The 15502-nt window shown below is 42.6% G+C and overlaps 1 protein-coding gene across 1 annotated transcript in view; it reads right to left on the reverse strand.

Moving 5' to 3' along the window:
• Positions 1 to 15502, reverse strand: part of PTPRJ (protein tyrosine phosphatase receptor type J) — a 91372-nt gene that overhangs the window by 31728 nt on the left and 44142 nt on the right. The window contains exons 2-7 of the mRNA XM_044426090.1: positions 6848 to 6872; positions 6182 to 6421; positions 4942 to 5202; positions 2710 to 2755; positions 2311 to 2531; positions 6 to 148 (exon numbers count right to left, since the gene is read on the reverse strand). Of these exons, the coding sequence (XP_044282025.1) occupies positions 6 to 148; positions 2311 to 2531; positions 2710 to 2755; positions 4942 to 5202; positions 6182 to 6421; positions 6848 to 6872 (936 nt within the window). The remainder of the gene's footprint in view (positions 1 to 5; positions 149 to 2310; positions 2532 to 2709; positions 2756 to 4941; positions 5203 to 6181; positions 6422 to 6847; positions 6873 to 15502) is intronic.

The following is a 15502-nucleotide window of genomic DNA, read 5'->3' on the forward strand; positions in this document are numbered from 1 at the left end:
GCAACGGTTTCATTTCTGGCAGTATTATTTCCTTCTATTTGTATTCGATAGGTGTAGTTAGAAGCATTTGGATCACTGTCTTTCCAAGTTAAATTCACAGCGGTGGTGCCAACGTATTCAATGTTTATGCCAGAAACTGGATTGGGCCCTGTTTCAGAAAGAGAGGAACAGTGAATGGAAGCGCCATTATCCAGTTTGTTGCTGTTGAGAGAGATCAAATTATTAGGCATTCAAATGACATGTGAGGGAATAAGGTGTAGAGAGGGTATGAGGTTGCAGGTGCCTGGCCTATCATACCCCCATTGAGTGGACTCACCCTGACCATCCTGCACTGAGAGGGCATGCCTGAAGCAGGAGATTCCTTGGACACCTGACAAAATACTCTTAGAATCCTTCCTCTGCTCCTTGATACAGGAGAATGCACCAAAATCACCTGCAGATCATTGTGCTCACTGTAGATAGGCCACTGCCCAAGATCCTGTGCCAAAATAACTTAGGACAATGTTCTGATTAACTGAACCACTGGCAAAAGTTTTGGCATCTCCAAACAGCCAGTCTTAGGCACAACTGTTCCAATGTTGGGAGGCTGGTAGCCCTCAAAAAACCTTTGTTGGGGCTAGTGAGTCTGTCTTCAGTACATGGATATAACAAGTTTTAGTTAACAGCAAAATTGCAGACAAGACAGACTTCTGCTTCTGTACCAAGACTTTCCCTTGTTCTCCTCTTCATTGCTGCAGCTACTTGTACCCAACACTCAGATTCAACACTCAGATCTGCTCTGGAATTTCCCCCAACCCTAAGGAGCAGATCTGGAGGATCATGAAGGGCTGGAGGGAGGAAAGAGAGTCTGTTTCTTCTCCAGTTTCTGTTCTGCTGGGAGACAGAGCTAGATACAACTCTATGATCAGGTAAAGTGACTTGAATAGACTACTCGCATTAATTGTTCAGAAATGTCTATGATTCCCTTCACATTGTCATCATTAGTCTGACTACATAATTACCTGCATCTGCCAACCCAACAGCCTGTCATGTTTGTTATCTTAGTGCCAATGTGTTCTAGGGTTGTTGTTCCGTCTGACCATGGACATGACCCAGTGGACATGGCCCACTGTGGGTGCGCCAGAACGGCTACTTAGAGGCTTTGTGAGTGTGCCATAAATCCTGTTCTGCTCTGCACCCACAGCCAAAATGCCCAAGCAGAACTTAGGGACTACTGAGAGAAGCTTTCTCTTGCCTGCCATGGCAAGGAGTGGTCATCCTTATCAGCAGCTCAAGAACAGACCTTTCAAACTGTTGGCAAGGATGGCCAGGAGGCATGAGCTTATGACCCAGCAGCGCCCTTCTTGGGGCAATGCCAAAGAGCCAATCAGGTACTCCTGCTTCCTCCTACCTCCCACCTGAGCAGTCCGCTCTCAGGTAGATGGAGCGGTTGCCTGAGTTAATCAGCAGTGGCACTCAAGAATGGGGCAGCCTACTGAGCAGACCACTGGCTCCTCCCTGAGAAGCATACTTTCAAGCGGGACGTGGGAGCTGGGTTTCTGCTCAGCAGTGTTGTCCTCAGGGTGCCCTCGAGCACCACGGCTAAGCAGATTGGGCCCTCTGCCTCCTAGTCCAAAGAAAACAGGGTTCAGGGGTGCTCAGCTCTCCCATTCTCTGTGCTTCACAACAGCAGCCCTCTTTGTGCAATGGTGCCACTCTAACCACCACAGCGAGCTGAAATCAGCTTGTGGTTGTGGAAGTCAGAGAGAGAAGAAGAGCAGTTCCTCCTCACAGTGTCCCAGGGATGCTGCCAGGATGAATTAGGGTCCAGGAGAAGGAAGGAGGGAGGGCTATATCCACAATGAGCCCTATCAACCGGTGGGTTCATTATGGGCTTTTTGCAAAACAGCCAACCCACTGTGACTTATTGCAAGGGTGGGTTATCATGTTGTGTGAACTCAGCCATTGTAGAAGTATGGAATGTACTTTCATCATACAGAAGGAGAGAGTGAAAAGTGCATTTATTATTTATACAGCAATTTATAACTTGCTTTCCCCCCACCCCACCCCTCCCTCAAGGTGTCACACAAGGCAGATTTCGAAGGAACTAGCTCAAAGGCAACGAACCATCCAAGCCTCAAACACCCAGTGACTCAAGAACTGCAGGTTCTACTCCTTCTTCACACATGAAACTCACTGGATAAGTTTTGACCAGTCACTGAATCTCAGTCTAACTTGCCTTGTAGTGCTGTTGTGAGAATGAAATGTGTAGCCAAAACCCCTGGACAATCTCTGAATAAATCCAGTGTCTGCACATCTTAATTTACTTACTTGTGCAGACAGAAGTATCCTTTGGATCTCCTTCTGTTTTACCCCCACCCACTTGAGGATATATGCTGAATGTGTACAGAGTGCCAGGTTCCAAGTAGCTAATTGACACACCGGTGGTGGCAGAGGTTTTATTACTTGCACTATTATTTCCTTGTACAAGTATTTGATAGGTGTAGTTAGAAGCATTTGGATCATTGTTTTTCCAAGTTAAATTCACAGTTTATTTATTTATTTAGGAAATTTCTACGCTGCCCCATTCGCCGAAGCCTCGGGGCGGCTCACAGACATAAATAAACTTTGTTAAAATTAACAGTATAAATTAAGTCGCCCTGGCCAAAGAATAAAATAAATAAATACTATTAACAGTTAAAATGACATTTGAATAAAAAGGTGCCGGTTGTGGTGCCGATGGCGTCAATCTTTAGGTCAGGAACTGGACTGAGCCCTATTTCAGAAAGAGAGGAACAGGGAATTGGACTGTGAATGGAAGTACCATTATCCTGTTTGATGCCACTGACAGAGACTGAATTAGACATTCAAATGACAGATATCATGTCTGTCAGAAACTGTTCAAAAAAGGGAAGAACATGTGTGTTTTTTAAATATTGCACAATGAAGTGTTAACACACTGCTAAATCACAATGACATAGACACAGAAGGAATGCAACTTTGTTAGCTAACATTTTATTTATAAAAGTACTTGAGTTGCCTTGTAGCCCACAAAGGACCCCCAAGGCAATTTACAATATACATCTTTCAAATAATTCAGAAACTTTAAACTTTAATGAAGGTTTTAAGTTAACCTACAGTGCAAATACTGTGCTATGATATATCACTACCACCTGCCTTTACTAGCCAAATGGGGAGCTGTACTACAGAATGCAGTAAAAATAGTTGAACATATTCAGAGTGCAACCCTATGTATGTTGAGACAGAAGCCAGTCCTGCTGGCTGGGGAAAGGTTGATGGCTGGAGGAGATTTCTGTTGCAACATGCATTTCTGCACCCTTAGGAACCTGGAAAGCTGCCTTTTCTGTCCATTTGGATAATTTGCCCATCTAGCCCTCTATTTTCATCAGTGACTGGAACAGGGTCCCCAGGGCTCCCGGCAGTCATTTTCTCAGCTCTACCCAGAGCTGAGGATTGAACCTTGGGACTTAAAACAAATATGTAGCTCATACCACTGAACTACAGCCCCTGCCAACACTTGCCAATGACTAAGTCCTACAGTGGGAGTGTAACACTCTAGCCACAGCTGCGCAAGTATGGCGGATGGCCACTGCCACCACCGCAGCAGCAGCAGCAGCAGCAAGAACACCAAAAAACGACCCCAGTGTTTTGCCACCAAGTGTAGAGAGGGCTGTACTTGAGGTCACAGGAGGCCAAAGATATGAAAAGTTATCCAACATGAATCTAAGCATGATAAAAGTAGCTCAAAACTCAACTGGTGCTGCTGTTTTGCTATGATTACTGTAGCTGCTATCATCATCAGCAGCAGCAGCTCTACACCATCCAATAGCCAAAGCATTGTGGATGGGTCACAAAAATTACAAACTATAGAATAATAAAACATACAATACAGATGGAAAGAGAAATAATTTCAGTAGGGTATCAGAGTTGGTAAAGACAACCAAAATATATGCCCTATCAAATTGTATTAAATGCCTGAGAGTGCAGGATTATCTTGACCAGGGAACAAAAAGATGACACCAGGCAAGACTCTGCAGCGAGATCATTCCATACTTAGACACGGAAAAGGCTCTTTCCCTTGTCGCCATCTGCTGAGGGCAGAGGCGGCCCACAAAGGGGGCAAAATAATGTGGAGGATGAAGGAAAACAAGCTGAAATCAGAATTTCCTCTCTTCCTCCTCAGTTCTTCCAATTTCATACATGGGGAAAATGTCTGTATTAAAAAAGTAGCAGGACAAGATCAGCTTCACATTGAATCTAATCAGTGTGCCTCCACTGACAGCAATGCTTTTTTTAAAGCAAGAGGAAGCTTCCATCAGTCGAATATGCATGGAAAGGGTATTCAGTGATTCCCCCCTGCAGCTCTTCACACCACCACTCACTCATGCTGTTTTGAGGATTCCCCCAGTACTTCCCCCTCTCCCCTGTTCCACTGACAGAAGCATTCACTGCTTCCACCAGCAGTGGGACACCGACTGAATGCAAACGTGTTATAATACAACCCTGGGACTCAACAGATATGCTCCTGTTAATGGCTTCATTCATTCTGGAACTAAGGCCTGAACCACTGCTGGGAATTCACAGAAGGTACAGGGAAGTTGCAAGAATGGGAAAAGCTGTATCAGTTCTTCAGATACTCACTTGTCTACTGTAGTCGTCAAATTCTGCCTGAATACACAGTGTGAACAGACACAACATTTATGGCACAAAATGTATCTTTTTATTTTCCCAGTATTTTAACAATTAATTGTTTTTATTCTTGTTTTTATCACTATTTTTAGATGCGGTGTGTTGTTGCTGTTGTGGCTTTTGTTCCTTGGTTTTTTTGTTCCTTGTAAGCCGTCCAGAGACTTTTTTAGTAATGGACAGCATAGAAAAACTTAAATAAATAAATAATAAAATACTGTGATTTGAAATCAGCACGTATCTACACTGGCTTACTTGTATAAGCAGTTGCAGTGGCTGGGATTCCATCAATAGTACTATTTACTTGTGCATATATTATGAATTTGTAGAAAGACCCAGGTTGCAAGTCACGAATTAATGCACTGGTGGTGTTAGAAGATTCATTCCTGGAAGCACCAGTTGTTTCTATTTGTATCCAGTAAGTATAAGTAGAAACATGTGAGTCATCAACTTCCCAGCTTAAATTCAATGAGGTGGTGCCAATGTCTACAATGGTGATGTTAGAAACTGAGAATTCTGTTTAAGAAAGACAAAGAGGGTTTTATCCTTATCAACAAAAATATATTACCACAGTATTAAATCAGTTTTTCCTGAAGTATAAGGTTACTGTAATTTTGTTAGCTTAACATTTTGCGAAAACAGAAACATTTTTATCACAAAAATATAAAACAACTGAACTGTAAGACAAAAGGGAAGAACTAACATCAGATTTCAATGGCTTTTTAAGATATTGCTGTCAATGCTTCCCCCCACATTGTTGCCCCTAAAATTTATCCATGTTTTTATATTATTACAATTGTAATTAAGCTTCAGCTTGTAATGCGCACACTCATAATTTAACCTCAAACTTTATATATGGCAGTTTACAAGACTAGTGGCCCTAAGGAGAAATTGTGTGATAACAGAGATGGGTCATGTATTGATGAATCTAAGCTCCAATATAAACTATGAAATATTTTACCTAAAATAGCTTATTGCTTTAATACAGTTTTCTCCAATGTTATGTGTTGGACTGCAGCTCCCATCACCACCAGTCAGGATGGACAGTGGCTGTGCTGGGTGGGAATGATGCGACTTGCAATCCAACACGATTAGAGTGATCAGGCTGGAGGAAGGCTGCTTTAATATCCAGAATTTCATGTGACACACAGAGCCAATTCTGTTATTTCCCCCACCAGGCATACAAGGTTGTGGCAGCAGTCTGCTCACAGGACTGTAATATGGCTCTAACAAACTTATATAAGATCACAGCTCTTCTGTGAAAAGAAAAAAAAGTCATTTTTTTCAGGAAGAAGACCTGTGAAATTTAATGTGAAATTCAACCTTGCGGCTTACATTGTGCCACTTGCATAAGTTATTCACTCTAGAAGTCAGGCATACCATTAGAACTGCACCTCTGTGTCAATTTTTTTTAAAAAGGCACTTCTATCAGAATTGCCTTACAAGCCATTTATGATTTCTATACGTCTCTTGGAACTTTTAACCCATTACTTACTTGCAATATACTTGCAGCACAGTTCATTTTCAGAAGAACTTGGTTTAGCTTCAGTAGAATTTTTAAAATAAATGAGATATTGCGTGCCAGGATTAAATCCAGATAGCGAATTGTTCCTTCGTGAAGGCTTAGCCTCTTCTCCATTTGTAAAAGTTACATTACTTATTATCAAGTTGTCAGGAAACTGGATTGAAGTTTCTTTTACCACTATACCAGTTACTGAACTGCATTCTTTAATACCTATACAGAAAAAAGGAGCCAACAGCTGCACATTTTTTATAGAGCTATTACTTTCCTATTTAAATTCAGCATTACAGTAAATTATTCATTATTATTAAGCATAAGAAAATAGTCTTTGTTCCCTCTATGAGCTTTGGAGAGAGAGCATGAAACTACCAGCCAAGGCATGCAGACTACAGATCTATAGAACTGTGCATACAATCTTAACACTGCCAATCTACCTTTTAATATTCATAAACATGATAATGTTAAAATTATAAATCCTTCAACAAGTTAACTGCACAGTTGGTCTTTCCTATACTAGGTATGGATGTACAGAGGTACAGCATTTTAAACAACAACTATACAGGTCTGTTGAGTCATTTCTGTGTTGACTAGTGATTAAAGAATAAAACAAATCTGGAAACATAATAGAATAGTACTCACAAACAGCAGCAGCAGCAACTTTTATCTGTAAAACAAAAAGAACAAGTATTCGTATTACAAGATTCTTTTTTGTGCTGTGCCATATCCTCATGCGATTAATTTTGTTTCATCATACCAAGGTGACAACTATGTCAAAACAAAGACACTTTATTTGGTTAGAGTTCCAATGTGTTGCTCAAGCACACCAGTGGGCCTGGAGACATCATCTCTTGGTGTTTCCTCCAATTTTATTTTTTTTTCTTTAAAGTATAATACTTTTAACCAGGGAGAGGCTTGTAGACCTTTGTTAAAGTGTGTGCTTCCGAATAAAAGGGTCCTAGCACTGCCAGTGAGCAAGTGTTGTGCAATCACCTCATTTCCCCCCATTAACAGGTATGAAAAAGGATGAAGTAGTGGGAAACATGGAGGATTACTGACAGATGACAGCATCTGAATCCCCTGTAAATTTCTGTGAAGGTGACAGGAAGATTGCACTGTTAAATGCCCCATCTGAAGGAACATCCTGTTACAAAGTTCATCCTTACTGGGGCTTCCAGATAAGGTTGCCTAGCTCACAAAACTTTACAGATGGCCCAGATATTGTCTTCAATTTGTAGCCTTCCTGTAGTTTCTCACTGCTTTCCCTTACATTTTTTCCTTGCCAGAAAAAGATCTGTTAAGGAAGAAAAGGTAGAATAATTGCTCAATGCCTTTGTTTGGGCTAGGAACCCTCCTGTGGAAGCACTTAAGTTGCCAGATTTGTTAACAGCAACTACACCAACAGCATCTAAAAGACATAAAATGCTTTATTTTATACTTCCTCAAAAATCATCCTTTAAAATAGTTATTGTTTCTATTTCTACAGACACGCAATTGTGGAGGATTGCCCAGCCCTAGCTAACAAGATAATGTCTAAGCTTAGAAAACCTGCATCTCAGAGTCAAAATCTACTGTAGCCTATTCAGGCCTTCTGGACCTAAAAAATAAAATGCATGTGGAGATGAAGTGCTCCAGCCCCATCTTCCTGCAATGTCACATTCAAGCTCCTTGACTCATGGAGGGCAATCTGAAGAGCACAGCCTCCTATACCCATGGAGGTTCTCTGCACAGTCCAGCACCCCATTTTTCCAGCATTCAGACTTGTGTCCTCCTGGGAGGCAGGAGCTTTTCCTCTTCAAAGTGTTGCCCTCTGTGAATTGAGGACAAGAGAAGAGGAGTAGCTGAAATGCTCCCTCTCCTCCAGCGTTCAGGTTCAGGCTACCTGATTATGGCTACAGACAGTAGATGTCGAATCTGGCATGTTTTTCTTAATGACGGAAGAAATAAATGTCTTTTATGAAGATTTAATACATCCTAAACTAGTGACAGTCATGAGTTCCAAAATACAAGGTGGTTCTATTTGATATCGGATCCAAATCTTTTCTCACTTCTGGTTCAGTCTGGACCTCTGGACATGAATAAGGGCCCCCTGCTTTCCCAATCTTCTTTATATTTTTTACTAGAAACAATGTGATACATGCAAGGGACAGGTGGACATCATGGAACCAAAAACACCTTCCAAATGGGAAAGCCCAAAACTGCTAGTCCACAAACGGATCCTTTCACTGTTCCCACTACTTTTGATATAGGAATTCCAGTTTATTAAAATAACACTTCTTTTTAAAATATTGAAAGATCCAGATATTTATTTTCAACAATGCTTTATTTTTTCTAAACATTGCCTGTGAATTAAAAATACAGATAAAATCTCTTTTTTTCCTCTCTCTACATTTGTTTTAATTTTTGCTCGTCTGGAGTTGCTTGGCTTTATTTCACAATGAAAAGCTTCATGATTTATTTATTTATAAAATTTGTATGCCGTCCAATTACAAACGTCTCTGGATGGCTAACAGGATAAATAAATTGATGACCCACTCTGGCTGCAATTAATAAAATACAATAATACAATTCAATATTAAAACTTACATATAATGACGGCTCCAGGCGGACCTCTCTGGGGAGCGCATTCCATAGATGGGGCGCCACCACAGAGAAGGCCCTCCCCTCCAGGTACTCTGTCTCCTAATATCTTTCACAAATAGGGAAAAAGGCATTCCTTTAGATATCCTGGTCCCAAGCTGTTTAGGGCTTTATAGGTAATAACCAGCACCTTGAATTGAGCCCGGACTTTGATGGGAAGCCAATGGAGCTGGTAGAGGACTGGAGCTACATGAGAATAATGCCCAGTCCCTGACAGCATCCTGGCAGCTCTATTTTGAACCATCTGAAGTATCCAGACTGTCTTCAAGGGCAGCCCCACGTAAAGAGCGTTACAGAAATCCAACCAGGAAGTAACCAATGCGTGTGTTACTGTTGCTAGGCAATCTTCCTCCAGATAGGGACACAGCTGATGGATCAGCTGAAGCTGAAGGAAAGTGCTCCTCGCCACCGCTTTCACTTGAGCTTCCAAGGACAGCTCTGGGTCGAGGAGCACTCCCAAGCTGCGGACCCTGTTTTTCAGAGGGAGTGCAACCCCCTCCAGGGCAAGGCCCAAGTCACCTACCCAGGAGCTCAAATCACCCACCAACAGAACCTCCGTCTTGTCTGGATTGAGCTTCAGTTTATTGGCCCTCATCCAGCCCATTACCTTGGCCAGGCACTGATTCAGTACAGCCACTGCCTCACCTGGATTGGTGGAAAATGAGAGGTAGAGCTGGGTATCATCAGCGTACTGATGATTCCGCAGCCCACACCTCCTGATGACCTCTCCCAGTGGTTTCATGTTGATATTAAATAGCAAATGGGACAAAATGGAACCCTGCCATGTTGCCATGGCACAGAGCCAAAGTCCCCCAGCACTACCTTCTGGAATCGGCTGTCAAGGTAGGAGTGGAACCACTGCCAAGCAGTGCCTCCTACTCCCAATCCCGCCAGCCTATCCAGGAGGATACCATGGTCGATGGTATCGAAAGCCACTGAGAGGTCCAGGAGAACCAACAGGGACACACTCCCCCGTCCTTCTCCCTGCACAGGTCATCATACAGGGCGACCAAGGCAGATTCAGTACCGTACCCGGGTCTGAAGCCAGAATGAAATGGGTCCAGATAATTTCATCCAAGAGAGCTTGAAGTTGTCCCGCCACCACCCGTTCCAACACCTTGCCCAAAAAAGGGATTTATATCTTTCTATTATAATGACGTACGTAGTTAGATGTTTTTGTCAAGACATCTGTGTATACTGTATAGTTCAGTAAAATAAGTTAAGAGGATATTACTCAAAATTATCAAGGGACATATGAAATCAGGACACTTGAAAGTGAAAGATTTTGCTGCATTGAATATTTTGTAATACTGCGGGCAACCCACTAGATGCCACAGTAAAACAACAAATACATGCTGTAACGGAACCAAGGGTGCCTTCAGATGAGCAGCTTATTGTGCAAATGCCTTGCCTCCTTCACAGAATTTTACAAAGAGCCCAGACAACGTTCAGTGTTTACTCAGATCTTCATTTTTCTTACCAGAAACCTTCTCTTGTGATGCACAGAATAGATGCACAGTTTTTGAATGTTAAAGCTACAAAGAGTATCTCTGGAGACTCCCTAAAAAGCTTAATAGTCGAGACAGGTTTTCTGTTTTTTGCCCACCAACTGACACAAAGGTTCACCTTTAGCATCAGCATTGCACCAACTCCCTTCAGGCATTCCTTTGGGCAACTCTGTTTCTGCTCCTGAATTTTACAATCTGAGTGCAACAGTTCAATCCTACTATCACACCTGCATGAATTTCCTGGAGTTCTAGTATTATTGGAAAAGGATACAAGTGTCTTCCTGTCCTTTTTCTTCACAACTGGCATCATTTTGTACATCTCTATTGCTCACTTGTCTTTTTTCCAACCTGAACAATCTCAGCTGTTGTCATCTTTCCTCACAGAGGAGTTTCTCCAGCCCCTTGAAATTATACTTCAATGGAGTGGTGCCTTCTGCTCTGTAAACTTTTCTACCTCCTTCCTGTTCCATATACTGAGCAAACTAGGCTGAGTGTTGAAGCTGACATCAACTCTGGCAATAAGGCGGTATTCTCCTTGGCAGAAGGCAGGTCAAGTTACATAAGGTAAGAATACAAGAAGTGCCATGTTGGATCAGACCAAGGGTATATCCAGTCTTGCATTCTGTTTACACAGTGGTCAAGCAGATGACCTTCGGAAACTCACAAGCAGGACATTAGTTTGGTTGGTCACTTTTGCTTTTCACTGATTTTTATTGCATTTAAATACATTATACATTGTGTTATATTTAAATATCTTATGTTCGGACTAGGAGTAGGGGATTTTTCAGTTTCACTCTTTCCTGTATTCATATTTTTTAAATGTCAAGTTCTTCTTTCCCCAAATATGAGGAATTTTGCCAATTTTATTACATTTTTATCAAAACTGAACTGAGATGAAGTTCTCATTCATCTCTAGCTAGAACAACTTTTGGTTAAAAATCTTACATGACTGTAATTTAGAACAAACAATTAACAATAGCAACAAGAAAAAAGATATATGTGCACACAGTTCAGAACGGAATATAGTGATAAAAAGAATGTTTGTGCAAAATACTTCAGGTTATTAAAAGGTTAATTGTGCCCCTTACCAATTAAGAATAAGGAAGAAAAGCCAGAAAAACCTGAAGTAAAAGTAGTAATTATATGAATGCAATCCTGACCTCAGAAATCTAAGAGAATTTTGCAACGATGCCTACAAGGCTAGGAATACTACTAAGGGCTACTCTGTACTCAAGAAGCATGGAATTGAATAGTTTAATAATAATATGGCAACCATCCTGCAAAAGAAATGCATTCACTTCTTTTCCTAAAGGCACACACTTTACCATATTGGAAAATGAAACTCATGAAATGTTCCTGATTATGTTTTGGGTTTTTTCAGGCAATGAAAAATACAAGAAAACACTTGTCCATATCTCTGCAATCTTCCTTCAAACAGTGAGTCTGGACCCTTAAAGTGTGAAGCAAGAACCCACTGAAGCAGAGTCTTAACACTGCCAGTACTTGAGGGCTTGAGAAACAACAAAAAAGCAATGAGCCAGCAGTTTCACTTCTGTGTCAGAACCTGGAAATCACAGAGAAAAATAACAACTGCTCTTAGTAAAGAAAGTTCAGGAACTGCAATTGTAGAACGTGCGTTCTCTCTCTATAGTCTAGAACAGACAGAAGAAATCTGAGTCACATGCAGACACTAAGTGTTACAAATTTCCACAAGCTAGTTTCAGTTTTGTCCAAAGAAATAGAGGTTCAATAAGCAGTGAGTTACACATAGCCCTTCTCCACAGTCCTGCTCAGTTGCCAGTCTTTCCTGCTTAAGTACTCAAGGTTGTGCTCTTGTTACTTTAATAGTGTTTAGTCTTCTTCTTTACAACATGATACATGCCATCAAATTTGCTCTTATCTTTGGTCATGTCCTGGCAGTATGTTCAAATTTTGCTACACATTAGGAGTCTGTATGGAAGTTAAATCCTCTAATTCTTATATTATTCTCACATCAATTAGACAAAGTACTATTCAGAAAAGTAAAAATCTAGGCTTATAGATAAGACTGAGTCCCAGTCCCGTGCTCCTAACCACTACACCACACTGGCTCTCAAACATGAAACATGACCTGCATGCATTCTGATATACTATAGAACCAGGTGGAAAGAGTGGTCACTGCTTGGAGATACTTTCCTGCCTGCGTTTTACATTTGCCAGATCTGCCTAGAAACAGAAGTGTCAGCTCCGGGCACACTCCAATTCGCTACTCTGCCCTGCCTCTGCCTTCCCTCTACTTTCGTGAGGCACAGGAGATACATCCTGCAACTTCCCAGTGGATCTGGGAGAACTACCCACAGAAGTTCTATCGGTACTGCCTCCAACATGGATGTCAACCTACTTCCTCAGCAGTAGGCATTTCAGAGTGCCCCTCTGGGCTTCCTGCCTACCCTGTATAGAGATGGAGAGTGATGGATGGGGCCAAGGCGCAGGCTCTTTCCCCCACTCCTCCCTGCCAGGAGTGCATTGCTGCAAGCTAGCTATGCAAGCGGATGTGTGGGCTGATGTCATGCGGCGAGTGGGTGTGCACTGCTAGGTGTGGTGAATGGCAGAAGTAGGGCATCTGCATCGAATGGCTGGAAGCCTGCTAGCATGGGAGGTGGTGCTGTCGAGGTGGGGGATAGTACGTGGGCATGGCTTCAGAGCAGTGGAGCTCATGCACCAGCTGAAGAGTCCACTAGATTTATTGACATCTGGCCTGCTCTTCTCCGGCATGGCTACCCTTTCCCTACACCTGAGTCCCCATGAGACTGAAGAAATAAAGAATTATTTGCAGCAGTGGTGTGATTCTTGTGAGAAGGGCTGGCTGTGGGGAAGGGTGGAGAGGGGGTGGAGCTGCACCAGATACAGCCCCTCATGGTGCACCATGGTGTGGGAGCCGGGGCTGCCGGGGAGAGCTGCCTCCACACAAGACAGTGCAGGCAGAGGTGTGGGGAGGGCACCAGATGACACTGGCTGTGGCTGCAGAGGTGAGGGGGTGGGGAAGGGGTACTCTGCCTGTGCAAATGTCCTCCATGTGCCTGGCTTCAGGTGTGTGTGAGTCCTGTGCACAGGAGAGTGTGGACACATCTGCCGCAGGGAAGCAGCAGGGAGGAGGTGTAGAGGGTATGCTTGTACACTGGCACAGAGCATGGCAGCAGAGGGAGGTGCTACTCTACTGCTACTCCCAACAAACAGTGCTACTCTAGTGAGTAAGAGGTTGCCTTGGCCGAGCAGGGAGGAAAAGCAACAACCAGGAACTGAGGACACGTCCAGGGCAGTGTGCAGACCAATGAGGGAGAGGCAGGCAACATAGGCAGAAGCAGTGCATCCTGGGGTTGAATATCAACTGCGGGGGCTGATGAAATAGCTGCTGCATTATATGGAATGATGCAGGAGGGTGGAAACCATGCAAGCATGGAAACCACAAATTGTCTGACTCCAACAACCAGTTAGGTAACCGCACCACATGGTTTAGCATTATGTGTGAGTGCAGCTATTTTGCTGGGACAACCTGATCACCCCCGGTGTAGAAAAAACTGTCCAGTTACACTGCAAGCAACAGCACTAGCTAAGATTGTTCACTCAAATTATGCCATGCTGTCTACATGGACATCTACAGTAAATCAGTAGTTTCCTGCCCAGAATGGTTAGCAATATTTGTTTATGACTGGGTTTTCCCCTACCCTCCCACACATACAAATGTTTAAACGTTTATATATGATTGCAACTGCATCACTTCTGGAAAACACAGATAATCCATTTTGTCAGCATTAACAAGCATCCCCTAAGCAACTGACAATTGCTTTCAAAACAAGATAGAAAGAAATGTCAAAGTTTCATCAAGGGATATGAACAACAGCAAAAACCTCTTCTTGTGGCTTTTCATTTCCTTACTTTATGAAACTTTTCACTTCATTACTCTGGCTTCTGCCATACATAAATGTTACTGCAGTGATGAGATTTCTAAAAAAACTAAGTATCTAAATATGCCTGGTCCTGAAAAGTTTGTGGAAGGATATACCTAATTAAAAACAAACTAGCAAAGACATTAACACCAAATACAGTCAGATTTGTAGGCTCTGCTGGCTATTCTTAAACTCCATCAAGAACACTCCTCCATGAGGGAAAAGGGCACAGGCAGACTGTGGTTGACATCCATGCTTGTAAATGTTATTTCTATATCTGCTACAATGGAATTCTTATCCTAAAAATCCCTTTTGTGTTGTGAAGAGCTCCTCTCACCCCTCTCTTGAAAAAGCAGTGCAGCATCATGGCCAGGTGACACAAAGCAACTCAAGAGCTAATGCCACCTCATGTTCCTTAACTAAGGCCATCTGCAGTCTAGTCTCACACAACCTGTAGATCCCTCAAACAGACACTGTTTCTTCACAATAGCTCCTTTCTGCTCCCCATCCTCTCAGCTACCCTGACCATTCAAGCTTCTGTGAAATTTAATGGATCTTGAAAATCAAGCCTCAGGACCAGATATAGCATAAGTCCCTTTATTGTAGGTAACCACTCTATGCGTGTGTGCGTGCGCGCGTAGCAAAGCAGAATCTGGCTTCCTATGAGTGAAGCTACGTGTCAAGGGTGAAATTTCACTGAGGTGACTAGGCAATTTCTCACTGATTTTCAGCTAGCCAGGACCTCAGCCAAAGGATTTATATATTTAAGTCTACAACTGGAAGCCTTCAGCAAAGCCAACATTCGGCGGATCTAACCTAGAAGGAACTACAGCAGGGAATTTACTGCTTCTATATTCAACCTTGTCCTCTCCAGTTCAGGGAATGTTGGTGGGGGGACATTTCACTTCAGAGAGGATCACCACTGCTGAACTAGAAACACTGGAGTGGGAAAGGGGCCATATAAGCAAGAACACATGCTTCGAATTAAACTGGGATGGGGGGATGAACACAGCTGGCAGACACTATTGTGGGAAAAAAGGATTTATTACAGACAGAATGTGCCTTGTGGTATGTGTTGGATCTTGCAGAATAACTGTTCTAGAAAACTGATTCTTGCATCCTCCCAAGTTCCTACATATCATTTGGCTTAACAGAAATTAGGGCATAATGGCGATGGAAATAAGACAACCCCATTTTTGCTGACCATTCATTGTAGGCCTGAT

Source organism: Varanus komodoensis, unplaced genomic scaffold, assembly GCF_004798865.1.
Source record: "Varanus komodoensis strain SLA01 unplaced genomic scaffold, ASM479886v1 scaffold16, whole genome shotgun sequence".
Classification (NCBI taxonomy): domain Eukaryota; kingdom Metazoa; phylum Chordata; class Lepidosauria; order Squamata; family Varanidae; genus Varanus; species Varanus komodoensis.